The 14,657-nt window shown below is 38.7% G+C and overlaps 1 protein-coding gene across 1 annotated transcript; it reads left to right on the top strand.

Annotated features, from left to right (window-relative positions):
* The first annotated feature begins 10,350 nt into the window (after nucleotides 1-10,350).
* Nucleotides 10,351-13,565, top strand: LOC105438202. The gene is made up of 3 exons (XM_030985720.1): nucleotides 10,351-10,820; nucleotides 12,637-12,786; nucleotides 13,302-13,565. The coding sequence occupies exons 2-3, from the start codon at nucleotides 12,675-12,677 to the stop codon at nucleotides 13,532-13,534; spliced, it is 345 nt and encodes a 114-aa protein (XP_030841580.1). The 5' UTR covers nucleotides 10,351-10,820; nucleotides 12,637-12,674; the 3' UTR covers nucleotides 13,535-13,565.
* The last annotated feature ends 1,092 nt before the right edge of the window (nucleotides 13,566-14,657 follow it).

Below are 14,657 nucleotides of genomic sequence, written 5' to 3'. Positions count from 1 at the left end.
AAACGAAGAGGGAGGAAAGATAGAAAGGTAGAGAAAAGGATTACGGAGTAGGGGGGGTAGAGAGAGAGAGAGAGAGAGGGGGGGGAGAGATAAAACAATTGAAATCATGAGAGCAGTATTCACAGCTACTACGTGCATGTTCTGTAATATTATCATGACTTATTCACATAATTGCGACTTAATCAATATTTTCCTATTGACATTACTGTTTACTAGGTTAATGATATATGTTTATTTTGCAAATGAGTATTATTTGTTAAAAGTGTTTTGTATAATTAACGTTATAAACGATGGAAATGTGTTCATGTTCATTCAGGGCCCCATGGAAGACCACTACTTGTTGGTGAATGGGCTACCCTGTCAAAAGATTAGAAATAAATAAATAAATAAAAATAAAAGACAGAGTGGGCTGATAACACAGAAAGAGAGTGAGAGAAGGAAAAATAAAATGCATACACAATATTACAATGACACCAAGAATGAGGACTATATTGTACAAATTCTATCAAGAGATATGAGCTTAGAGTAAGTAAATGGTCACATTCTTTGGCTTGTATTCAAATACCTATAGGAGAGGGAGCGGTCACTTCAATATTAATTTTCCAGGTTTTTATTTAGATTAGATTTTTACGAACAAATTTCATTCGTTCCTGGATGAAAACTTCAAGTTGGCCACTAGTCTAGTTGCTGCAGAGAGAGTTACGTGAGTATATATACGTCATCATTAAATGTACTATTAAAGGTACCTTAACGGTTAAATTCCAACGGCATTTGAAAAATAATACTAGTTTAGAACTTCCTTTAAAAAAAAAAAGGGGGGGGGGTCTTGAACATGTCTTTAAGTGGAAAAATAACGACTATTGTCAAATCGACTTAAGAGCTCTAGAGCCAGTAAGTAATAGTCTAATTTTGAGACCATTGTACCGAATGGTCGTACGTTTTATGCTGCGCAAAGATTCAATCAGTTTTATTTTGGTCATTACAAGAAGTTGGTTATTGATGTAGACAAATGCTCATGTACGATTCACAGCTCATTTTATGTATGTTATTACCAAAGAAGAAAAAAAGCTAGTCATTCACTCGATAGTGTCTGACAGTGAAGTCTAGCAAGTAAACGGGTTTCCTTGCATAATTTGAATATTAGGACACTGCTAAAGTTTAAATTTCACAGATAGGACATACTTGACATATTTATAATTCCTGCAAAGTTCTATAGAATTAGTATCTCTTTAAAAAATAAAAAACAATCAGATATACTCTGAAACTGTATTTATTTCAGTATTTTTTAAAGATCCTACATTTAAAGTGTGTACGGATATTTAAACATAAATACGATATTCACGTCAAATCAGCCACATTTGCCACGCAAGAGTACTCAATGAAATACGTTTCAATTGTATTGGTATTGAGACGCTACCCACCACAGCTTGGAGATTTTGTAAAAGCGGACAATTGGACATTCGACCACTTTCCTGAAATATCTCAATGTGTCATTGAAAACGCGGATTGTACCTTAATAATTAGGTAACTTGATAGGCTTATATCCCAACTTATTCAACAACCCACTAGGGTAACAGTAGTACAGGAGTACGCTCATTGACTTAGTCTTTGTGTCAAAGTCAATTGGAGAGCTTCAAACTGGGGTACAATCAATATGATTAAGTGACCACTCCCTGGTTTATTTCGTTACTAAGTCCTAAGATAAGTCCATGGGAAAGGGTTTTGGGATAGATCGTGTTTTAATAAAAGAAAACTCAAAATTTCAATTCTGTATAATAAAATGTTGAAATATATGAAACTCATTTTTGCTTCATAAATTCCTCTTTTTTTAAAAACTATTCAGTCTTTTTCGGAAAAAGTATTGTTTTGTTCTAGTTTTGGGGTTGAAATAACTGTGTAGTGCGGTAATATCTTTCTATTATGTGACTGTGATATATTTTTGTCCTATACATTGTGAAATAATGATCAAGGAATTGTGTTTATTTTTGTTTAGTAAATGATAAAAAAGTTTTGTTATAATTACGTTGCAGTTTTGTATACACTTTTATTTATGTACAAAAAAGAATTGGAGTTTTAAGGCATAAAATCAATGAATACAAAAGATGTCTTCCTTTAATTTTGCGATAACACTTGAGTACCGTATCGTAAGCACGAGCAGAGGTCTTGTTATGTTGTTTTTCTCTCCAGCGAGGCTGTCCGAAATCGATTTGAAAAATTAACAAATTATGTGACATTAATTGTTGACTCACGCTAGGTAGAAACATTTAATTCAAGGATAAGAGACTCCGTTTGAGGCTGTGCGTTGACTGGTTGGTTATTGTATTATTTGCTGTATTTTCTGATGTGCATTTTCCTGCGACAAGAACGGACCGTTACTTATCAACAGTCCATTGATGTGAGGTTGGATTCAGGTTGCATGCTAACTGCACATTGAAAGGTAAATATACATACCAAGGAACTGTATTTGTACTTACACATAATTAAGAGTATATTACGTACGTTTTTGCGATATTAAATGCAGTGTAGAGTACACTTAAGATTTCACTCTTAAGCGGAGCAGTCACTCTACCAGGTATTATGATATCATGATATCGATAATAGAAATCAATAAGAAAAAATGTAGGCCTCAGTTGCAGTTAACGGCTTCTTGAAGCAGTTTGGCATGATGGCGTTCATTATAATATGAATTAAAAAGGTACACGGACGTAGAGTATAATTCATTGTATCCGTGATTCTCTCACGTCTCCAGTTTTAGTTGGATTTTAGAGTCCACACAGGGGCAGCGATTTCTTTTCATGACCGGGAGGGGGGGGGCGACAGTGGCGGATCCAGCCGACGGGAAGAGGGGGGCCCAATCCGTGAGAAGAAATTAGTTGCGACGGTGAATAAGCGGGGGGGGGGGGGGGGGTAGGAGGCACTTTTTTTGGTCCAATTTTTCAGGAAATATTTGCGCCAACTCAGCCGGTGAATAAGCGAGGGGGGGCGCTTTGGTTTTTTGTTTTATAAAGGTTAACTTTATGTTATTATCCTATTTTTTTTTATCGTTTTCGTTAGATTAAAAAAAAAATAATTAGTTGTTGTTGTTGACCCGTCAGCCCCCCCCCCCCGTGGATCCACGCCTGCAGAGGATCCAGCCGGCGTCAAGGGGGGGGGGGGTAGCCAAATCTTAATACAAAATTTAGTGCCGTCTCAGCCGTCCGGCGAATAAGCGGGGGGGGGGCGCTTTGGTTTTTTGTTTTATAAAGGTTAACTTTACGTTATTATCCTATCTTTTTTTATCGTTTTGGGGGGCTGGGCCGGAAAAATCGCTACTTGGATCCGCCCCTGGGGGGGCGAGGGAGCATAGTGAACGAGAGGAGCGAAGGTGACGGAAGTGACTACCCCCTCACAGGTTATCGAAGTTTTGTTGTATCAAAAAGTACATTCCGTATCAAAACCATATCATAAAAACAAGCAATATATATTTGTAGCACTCATCTATTTCTATAACTCTTAATCTTGTACATATACAGTGTAAACTGTAAATACGTGATACTAACGGAATACAGATTTTCTACAATATTTTACAAGTACATTTAGAAGGATATTATGCGAGGGAGCGTACTGACAGAGCGAGAAGACTTTTGTATTTGTATAAGTCTAAGCGCTGCACTCTTTGGCCGTCTAGAGCCTTAAAGTACGTTGCAGTCTTTAGTCAGTATTTGCTTTACTTTTTTGTTGTTGCACTTTTTCAAATTTCCCAGGGGGGGGGGGGGAGACGATTCCCCCATAAAAAATTGAGGGGGAGAGGGTCCGCCCCCCCCACCCCCGGATTGCCGCCCTGACTGTACATATCAAGGTTTAATCCTCCTCCTATGCGATACTACTTATGACCATTATACTTCAGAAATCATCACTAGTCTGTTGTGTGTGACATGTGCTAGTGTGTTTTGTATTTGTTTTTAAGTGTCACGGAAAAGTCTCATTAATACTTTTTGACGGTCTTATTCACATATTCTTTTTTCTCCAGGAAACCATCATAGCCGAACAGTGTCATAATTGGTAGCCATGGCAACAAAATTGGTCTCCTCCACTCTCATCGTCCTCCTAGCTACCATGTTGCACCACCAAGCATCAGGATGTTCTTGTGGCGTTCCAATACCAGCATTCTGCATGGCATCCTTTGGTAATACTATAATTCATGATTATTATTTTAATCATAACTTTATACAGGACTTGCGTTAATTTCCTACATGTGCCTCCGTCAATTTAATTAATATATAGTTAAGAAATAATAAGAGGACTTGAATAAATTAAGGGGGCTTCCCGAGCCCAACCCCTACCTGCCCCGCCCCTCTAGAACTGCAGAGGGGCAGGAAAACAAATGTAGTAGGCCTTCACGATTGAAAAAGGCATTCATGGGAGGTACTTTAATATTGTGACAGCTTTATTCTTTATCATTAGAGTGTCTTGGTATGTGGATACGTTAACAGACTGTAGATCACATGGTTTGCGGTTCGAGTCCCACCGCGGGACTTATGCCCTTTGGCAAGGCATTAGTCTACATTTGCCACGCTCCACCCAGGTGAAGTAAATGTGTACCCGGTAGGAAGAAATTAATTGAAAGCTTTAGCGCCTTAATATGACAGTGAGTCACCTACAGCCTAGGTAATAATATGATACTTTGTATCACGCGCAGTATAGTATATTCATATAGTATAGCTGCGCTATACAGGGTGAGTCAGAAAGAATGTCCCACTTTTTAAAAATTGTACTGTTTGAAGTATGAATATTTAATTAGGGATTTAATGATATGTCTTGATAGAGTTATCCTCCCAGTACATTTAGGTACCATTTTCATTTGAATCTGTTCACGCATGACTGAACATCAGACAATCTTTACAAGACTGCCAGATTTCACTTGCGCCAACTTACTGGGTGAGGAATAATACAGTGCATTGAACAAAGACAGGCAGACAGACACACAGACACACACACACGCGCGCGCACACACACACACACACACGCATACGCACAAACACGCACACAAGCACACATACACAAACACACACACTTGCACACACACGCACACGCACATAGGCACACACTCACAGACAAATACCGCAAACGTCGGTTAATAAAAAACACAAACAATTTTGATGATGACGATGATGATGAAGATGATGATGATTATGATTAAGATTAAGATGATGACAATGATGAAGATATGGTGGTAGTGAATGTGTACTAAAGGGAAAGATTGTCAGGGAAATGCCACTTAAACATTCAGGGATCTTGATAAAAATCAATGCTTAATCAGAAAAGAAAAAAGAAAAAAAATCTGAGACATTTGTAACCGTGTGTGTTGTCTGTGTGCGTGCGCGTGTGTGTGTGTGTGTGTGCTTGTGTGTGTGTCTGTCTGTCTGCCTGTCTTTGTTCAATGCACTGTTTATTCCTCACCCAGTAAGTTGGCGCAAGTGAAATCTGGCAGTCTTGTAAAGTTTGTCTGATGTTCAGTCATGCGTGAAGGGATTCAAATGAAAATGGTACCTAAATTTACTGGGGGAATAACTCTATCAAGGCATATCATTAAACCCATAATTAAATATTCATACTTCAAACAATACATCTTTTAAAAAGTGGGACATTCTTTCTGACTCACCCTGTATAAATAGACCTATTGTTTTTATAAATGTAATGCTTCCTTGGAGACATTTCAATAGTTTAAACAGTTTAAATAGTTTTATAAAAGTTATTGTCCTATGGCGGACTAATGAATATTAATAAGTCAGAATGAATCAGGAGAGCTTTGGGTATTTGTTTCTAGTTCATCGTGACTGTGCCATGGACCAGTGATGGCCTGGTGGTAGAGTCGCTGCCCGGCAAGCAGTAGATGGCAGGTTCAAATTCCGCTCGTTCCAAGATTTTTTCTGACTTGTTTTTCAATTACAGATCGATCAATCGATCTTATTTACTGGGTGTAAGCCACAAATATGTTTAAACTATTAAGACCTATTATTATTATTTAATATTATAAAACTCGGCATGACACTGACATTAAATTGAACACAATGGTCCTTATTATATTGATTCAGTTTAACCCCCTCATTTTTTTCTACCATCACGTTTAACAAGTTGAAAGCTGAGACCTCAAATTAACTGCCTTTATTAAACCTGAGTTTTAACATTTGCCTTAAAGGTAAAGACCAGTATTGGAAACGCCCCAATTTCAAAAAATGAAATGGAAGATCTTATTACCAATCATGTGAAAGAGTATGTTTTGACTAATACATGATGATAACAAAATTGCCGGGAAACCGCCTACTAATTGATATATTTGGTAAATTAGTTTATCTATTGGTGTGTGAGAGATAAACGCACGTGTCGCGCACATGTGCGTAGTCCCATATACATCTTTCTGTGTACAGTGATTGTAACTTTACGAAGACTGGGCCAAATTTCTTATCATTTTGATTATTTCAGAACCTTGCAGTACACACCAATACTTCTATGCTAGATGATCAACCTTTTCTGATCGATTCCACAACGTTTCTTTCACAATGCTATCGCATGACCATAACCGGTCTTTATCTTTAACACAGTGTCAAGTTTAATGTTGTTTGCCTTCGTTTGTTGTGTACTTATCTCATGTGTAATTAATTGGGTTTGTCTTCGATTTTACAATCGATATTACGAAATTAAAACATAATAATATAATCATTGTTATCTTATAACCAGTGGCTAAAATGCATAATTCAGAAAGGCGTATAGGTATACTTTGTGCTTACGTCATGATACTTGTGTATAAGAAAAGTAGAAAGACGGTTTTGGAATAACTTGTGAATACGTTTCCTTGCTCGTCCTTTGCTATATCAACAGCTATCAGAGGAACAATTCTAGTTGTCCAAGGCAGTGTCCCGTTACAGGAAGATTTGGTTTACAGCGTACATGTACAAGAGGTGTACCGTAACTCCCTAAACAGCATTGCGGTTAATGGGACTATTGATATCGAGACTAGATTTTTAACTTGCAGAGTGGATGGTTTGGAGGCGGGTTCGACGTACCTGATTTCCGGATGTAAATATACTAAAATAGCGTCAATTATAATCTGATGCCCGTGGCAGTTGGTGGCACACGATGCGTTAATCATTTCGATTGCGTTATTATACATACGCAAATGAAGCTGAAGAAGGCAATATTATTAGTCAATATGCCAGCAATGCAACATACACGTACCGTTTCGATTACATTTTTACTTTTCAGACAGTTTTACACTCACATTGCTCCGATTGTCTCATTTTCGCTCGCTGGAACATTGCCAGCACAAACCACTGACCTCTACCTCCTGGACGGATCATCGCCCATTCCCATTGACTATACGTTACGTACTAAAAGGCTGTATTGTCTGACCGTTCATGAATATTCATGTTTTTGCTTACCTCGGCAAAATGTTTGCTTTTACTAAATGGAAAAATTACGATGGGGGTTGGATGAAATGGACATAATGAACCAAGCAGAAGTGATCTATGATAATTCATGCTTCTTATCCTTCGTGTGCTTGACCTATAATCTTAAAATCGCTTGGCAAACTGAGTCCAAAGCTCGACTTGATTCACATGTATATTATAGGCAATGACGAGCTTGCAACCTATTTTGATCAAATTACGGTGGGTGAACTTTCAAAAGTCAATGGGACATGAGGGTTCCAATGAAAGAGCTAGTGATAACGTACGTCGGGGTGGATGTGCTTTTCGTTTAAACAATTTTTTTTTAACGATTTTGTTTGTAAAATTCCATAGGCTAAGATGTTAGGCTGCTGACTCTGACGATAGGGGGCGTTGTGAAATGAGACTAAACGGAGCTATATGCAAATGGTGCGTCAAAAAGCACACCAGACGCTGGCGCAAACATACGTCAGGCAGCTTACGCATGCCTATAAAGGAGTCGCACAGTAAACGAATATGCTCTATCCAATTTGCATTTGTGTACGATGTTGTTCTTCATGACGCAGCATAATCAAAGACAGCACCAGTCACTGACGCAGTCTTACGTCAAGCAAATGACGCCTCGTGTGCAGCTGACATTGGTTTTCTGATTTAGATAATCTGACAGCTAGTATGAAACAATTTACTTGAAAGTCACATTTGTTCTTATATCAATAATGAGAATGACTTTGTTTATACAGTAGGCTTGCGGTTGCACCATGTGAGAGAGAGGGAGGATTGGGAAGTCCTAAAAGGACTCTCAATAATTTTCTTTCTTGAGTGTGTGTAGTCCTGAGTTTGATAAAAAAAAAATTGTACAATCGATAAAACATGATATCATAATCAAGTCGACTTTTGTTATGATACAATCTTTTCGCATTTGGTCTTGCTCGCGCGGTGCTCACATCGTAGAAAAATAGTTTGTACCAACAGATTTTATCTCCTCGACTCGGATACATTAAATTGATATCTGACAATGCTTTGGTAATATTGATAATTGCAGGGCTCTATAAAGAAGGGCACTGTATTATTACTTACGTAATTAAGCCGACTGTCTAGAAAAAAGGTATTATAACTATTTGAAGCATACGAGTTAACGCCCTTCTGGCTCCAAACAGACGAGGCCACCGTAGAATAATCAGACTTAAATATAGTTACCAGTAGGCATAATTGCAGTGCCCGCAGGAAGAGCAGTATTAATACTGATGTGGCTACCATGGGTAAATAAGACCCATTATAAAAATAACTTTAATGTCCTCTTGTTTTTATTCATAGCTATATACGATACATCATACTCGATTGACATATGTAGTTCTGTGATCGTGAAGTACGACGATCCCGACGATGCCAATGATTTGGGCCTCCCGTGCTCAGCATCGTTGACCACCGTGACCTCGTACGTTATCATCGTCGGTGCCCTTCTCCATTTCATCCTTCGCTGATGACCGATCTGACCGGTGAACAGGCAGCGGTGCAGCTGCGGTGTATATATATAGCGGTGTATTATGTAATAAGCATAACTCTATGCACGTTATCATTTCGCTACGTATAATTATGTAGATCATTAATGTTTTGATAAGGAAAAAACGTTTTCATCAGCCAGCTAGTTTTATAGCAAAATGAGACATATTTGATCTTTGTAAATAATTTGTTGTTAATTCTTTACGGTTTTGATAATGAAACACGTTTCCATCAGCCCGAGGTTTATAGCAAAATGAGACATATTTGATCTTTGTAAATAATTTGTTGTTAATTCTTTACGGTTTTGATAATGAAACACGTTTCCATCAGCCCGAGGTTTATAGCAAAATGAGACATATTTGATCATATTTTACTTTTTAGTTCTAAATCTTTCATTACACAGAGATAAGAGCTCAAGGAAATATAACAGAAGTGTGTGCAGATAAATGGATTGGAAAAGGCTGGCTGCAGCCCACCAGAGCCACTTTCCAGAAATGTAGCTAGACGGCCCATGAAGAACATATAGAAATTAATAAAACTTGGTTAAAAAATAGTCGACGAGACCGAATTTTGTCTTTGTTTCCCTTATTATAGGCTATATCTTTTTTGATGTTGCTGTTATATATTAAAGAGTTTAATGGAATAGGGCGCTGTTGTAATTGCTGTTGTTTTTTTAACATGGGAAGAAAACGCTTTGAAAGGGTCATGGAATACATGTGCGGCTTACCAATCATGGTAATCAAGTTTGTTCCGCTATCGAGACAGCAGACAGTGTAAGGGCACAAGGTACATACAAATACATGTGTGGGACTGTGAACGGGCTGGATTTTTTGTGTTTCTTATTTGTGCTCAGAATTCAAGTAATTCATCTATTAAATGCATGACTATAACAGACAAGAAACAAGTCAAAGGTAAGGACAAGAATAAGTGCTTATCCATATAACAGAAATTTTGCATGAAATACCATCAGGAAAGCTATCTAAATTTGTCAGAAATTAGCGACAAACACACCAAATTCAGCGCTGCAATGACGCACAAAACGGCGTAGAATTCAACTTTTCATCCACCAAATGAATTCAAACACTTGCATTTTACAATCTTCAATACCTGTATCACCGATATCGCAAGCAATAAAATCACAATCTAGATCTACGGCTAATAATAAAACGTAGGGCCTACCCTTGGTGTTCTTGCTGTCTAGCGACCAATTCTTCGCACACGCACAATAATATGTATGGTATACGCGATCGCTCAAACCAGTTTTTAAGCAAGACCGTGAACTATTCCCGGTAACTTGAATTTTACCCTCGAACTATTACATGGGCGTGGCATTTTTCGTTTATTTACGGGAATGGCTAAAACCATGACTGCAATTTCGACCAATCAGATGGCTGAATTTCTTAAGTGAGGTATATAAAATCTTTTACTTAATACCGCATTCCTTATATATTTTACTCTAAATCTTGCATTGCGCTTAATCCGGCGATGTATGATTGCATGTCTCCCTTTAATCATTTGCGATTAAACGCTTGTGTAACGTATCATAAGCACGAGCGGAGGTCTTGTTCTTTTTTTGTTGTAATTCTCCAGCGTGTCTGTTTGAAATCGAAATAAGCACATAATGGGATATGGATCAACAACAATACAGAGAACTTATGTGACGCTACTTGTTGATTTAGTACATACCGCTGTGCACTCTCGCAAGTTAGACAAATTAAGTTCAAGGATAAAATACCGTTCTATAACCGTTTCAGGCTGTTCATTGACTGGTTGGTTATTGTATTATTTGCTGTATTTTCTGATGTGAATTGTCCTGCAACAAGAAAAGGCCATGACTTATCCACAGCCCATCGATGTGAGGTTGGATTCAGGTTGCATGTAACTGCACATTGACAGGTAATTATATATACGGGGGAACTGCATTTGTATACACAAAGGAGTATTATGGTATTACGTGCTTTGTGCATGCGTTTGTGTACATAAGTGCACAAGCATGGATGATAAATGCAGTGTAGAGTTCCCTTTAGATTTCAATCAGTCTATATCAGGCGCATTATAATACCACGACATCGATAATAAATTTCAATGAAATAACACTTCCTGAAGCGATTTGGCTTCATGGCGTTCATGATACGAATTAAAAGGGTAAACGGGGTGTAGAGATTATTCATGGTATGTATTGGCGGATCCGTGATTCTCTCCGGGGGGGGGGGGGGGTACTCAGATTATAGTCGGACGGGGGTGTGCGGCTGAGACCTCAGAACCCATACCCACATCCAAGGTCCTTTTGCTGTAAATAGGTACCCATGTCTAAGGATTTTTTTGTGAAAAATGGACCCATGTCTAAGGATTTCAAACTTTAAATATTACATTTTTTTAGCTGTAATAATACAATGGCCAATCATTTTGCAGTTTCTCGATAAAATTCTTTATTAGTAAAATACCATAATACATTTAGTTTACAAGTAGTTTACACACATAAAGATGAAAACACCGGGCTGCTGGCCTGCCGGCTGCTGGGCATAGGGTAAGGGCAGGGTATAGCTGCCGATCATATCATTTTCAGCGCGCGAAGCGCTACAAGTTCCCGTAGGCACTACCCCTATACGGGCGGATACCATACCTAACGCGCATTATGCCATTATGAGTACCCGGTATAGGGCCCATGGGGTCCTGATATATGTGGTTCCCCGGGGTCTAGTTGGGTTTACGAGCTACGTACACCTCGTACACGGGAAATGCAATCACTGAAGGATTCCCCAATATTGTTTAGGCCCCGGATTTATTTAGAGATGGGAGAGATTTAAGCATTTACAATGTAGACTCGAGTATTTAGGAGCAAATCCCCAAATCCCGGAGAAAATGAGGGAGAAAAGAGGAGAAAGGAATAAATGAAAAAAGGGACGCATGTCGAAGGTTTTTTTTTCAATAAAAAGGGGACCCATGTCTAAGGATCTTTCCTGAAAAAGTTACTTTTCCGAGCGGCACATCCCCGTATACCCAATATACGTGAGTACCCCCCCCCCCCGCCCCCGGGGGTTCTCTCCGGGATTCTCTCACGTCCCAAGTTTTAGCGGGATTTTTTAGGCACTGTACATACTAAGGTTTATTTAAACTCACAACTCCCTGGTTCAACCATCAATCCCCTTTGCATACCTGCCAATCCTTACGAATAATCCGGAATATTCCGTTTTTCTGGATTTCTAGGACCTGAAAATCAATATTCCGATTTTTCAAAATTTGTTGTTGTGTGTGTGTGTGTGTGTTAAAGCCAAATTAAGCTAATTTAATCATGTCCCGCGATTTGATAGTTCACATATTGTGTGCGTTTAATGACTGCATGATCGAGCAGCAAATTTGTATTCGTTTTTTGGTACAGATTTACCGCGTATTGCCGGTTTCACTGGCCCTGCAAGTGAGACTTCTTATTTTTGAAGGCATACCATGCTAAAAATTCCTACTTCTTATTTCAAATGTTGGCAGGTATGCCTTTGGTATGCGATATTTGCTATGGGGGCCAGCTACTGTTTAATTATGATCACTATCCTATATAGAATCATCACTAGTCTGTTGTTGTGCTTGTGGGTGTGTGTTCGCGTGCGTGCGTGTGTGTGTTTTGGGTTCAAGTTTGTTTTTAAGTGTCACGGAAAAGTTTCATAAATACTTTTTTGACGGTTTTTATTCACATGTTTTTTTTTGTTTTTTTTTACAGGAAACCATCAAAGCCGAACAGTGTCATAATTGGTAGCCATGGCAACACAATTGGTCTCCTCCACTCTCATCGTGCTCTTGGCTGCCATGTTGCACCAAGCAACAGGATGTTCTTGTGATCGAAGTCCAAGATTCTGCATGTCAGACTTTGGTAATACAGTCAAACCTGCTTTAGTGACCACCTGTATAAAAAGACCACGTTTTTTGTTTCCCTTGAAAAATGGTTTCTCATTGAAACATGTACTAATGGCACCTGTACATGAAGACCACCTGTCTATAAAAACCACTTTTCTTGTCTCCCTCGGGTGGTCATTATAGACAGGTTTCTCCGTATCATCATTCTAAAATCACGTTTAACAAATGGAAAGCTTAGACCTTCCTTTATTAAACCCTAGTTTGGATATTTGCCTAAACAAATTGTCGAGTTTTAGGATATTTACCTTCTTTGTTTATCTCATTTTTAGTTAATTGGTTCTAGCTGTCCTTGATTTTACAATCGATATTACGAGATAAAAACACAATATTATAATTATAACCAGTGGCTAAAATGCATAATTCAGAAAGGCATAGGCCTTCTTTTGGCTTACGTCATGACTCCTGTGTATTCGAAGAGCAGAAAGACACTTTTGGAATGAATTGTGAATACTTTCCCTTGCTCGTCAACAGCTATCAGAGGAACGATTCTAGCTGTCCAACGCAATGCCTTGACACAGGAAAATTTGGTTTACAGCGTACATGTACAAGAGGTGTACCGTAACTCCTCAAACAGCATCGCGGTTAATGGGACTATTGATATCGAGAATCCCGGCTACTCCTGCGGAGTGGATGGTTTGAAGCCGGGTTCGACGTACCTGATTTCCGGATGTAAATATACTGACATAGCACCAATTATAATCTGATGCCCGTGGCACACGATGCGTTAATCTTTTCGATTGCGTTATTATACGTCCGCAAATGAAGCTAAAGAAGGCAATTAGCAAATATGCCAACAATGCAACATACATGTACCGTTTTGATTTCAGTATCCCTTTTCAGACGGCTTGACACTCAAATGGTGCGTCAAACATCACACCAGACACTGGCGCAATCATAAGTCAGGCAGCTTACGCGTGCCTATGAAGGAGTCGCACAGTAAACGTATGCTCTGTTCAATTAGCATTTGTGTACGAAGTTGTTCTCATATGACGCGTCATAATCAATTGCTGACGCAGTCTTACGTCAAGCAAATGACGCCTCGTGTGCAGCTGACACTGGTATTCTGATTTAGATAATCTGACAGCTAGTATGAAACAATTTACTTGAAAGTACAGTAGGCTAGCGGTTGCACCATGTGATAGAGAGGGAGGAGTGGGAAGTCCTGAAAGGACTCTCGATAATCTTTCTTTCTTGAATGTGTGTAGTCCTGAGTCTGATAAAAAAAAAATTGTACAATCGATAAAACATGATATCAAAATCAAGTGGACTTTTGTTATGATACAATCTTTTCGCATTTGGTCTTGCTCGCGCGGTGCTCACATCGTAGAAAAATAGTTTGTACCAACAGATTTTATCTCCTCGACTCGCATACATTAAATTGATATCTGACAATGCTTGGGCAATATTGATAATTGCAGGGCTCTATAAAGAAGAGCACTGTATTATTACTTTTATTAGGCCGACTGTCTAGAAAAAAGGTATTATAACTATTTGAAGCATACGAGTTAACGCCCTTCTGGCTCCAAACAGACGAGGCCACCGTAGAATAATCAGACTTAAATATAGTTACCAGTAGGCATAATTGCAGTGCCCGCAGGAAGAGCAGTATTAATACTGATGTGGCTACCATGGGTAAATAAGACCCATTATAAAAATAACTTTACTGTCATCTTGTTTTTATTCATAGCTATATACGATACATCATACTCGATTGACATATGTAGTTCTGTGATCGTGAAGTACGACGATCCCGACGATGCCAATGATTTAGGCCTCCCTTGCTCAGCATCGTTGACCACCGTTACCTCGTACGTCATCATCGTCGGT

The sequence above is a fragment of the Strongylocentrotus purpuratus genome, unplaced genomic scaffold (genome assembly GCF_000002235.5).
Source record: "Strongylocentrotus purpuratus isolate Spur 01 unplaced genomic scaffold, Spur_5.0 spur5_scaffold_15, whole genome shotgun sequence".
Lineage (NCBI taxonomy): Eukaryota > Metazoa > Echinodermata > Echinoidea > Camarodonta > Strongylocentrotidae > Strongylocentrotus > Strongylocentrotus purpuratus.
Note: the sequence above shows the minus strand (reverse complement) of the source record. Positions and strands in the feature narration are given on the sequence as shown.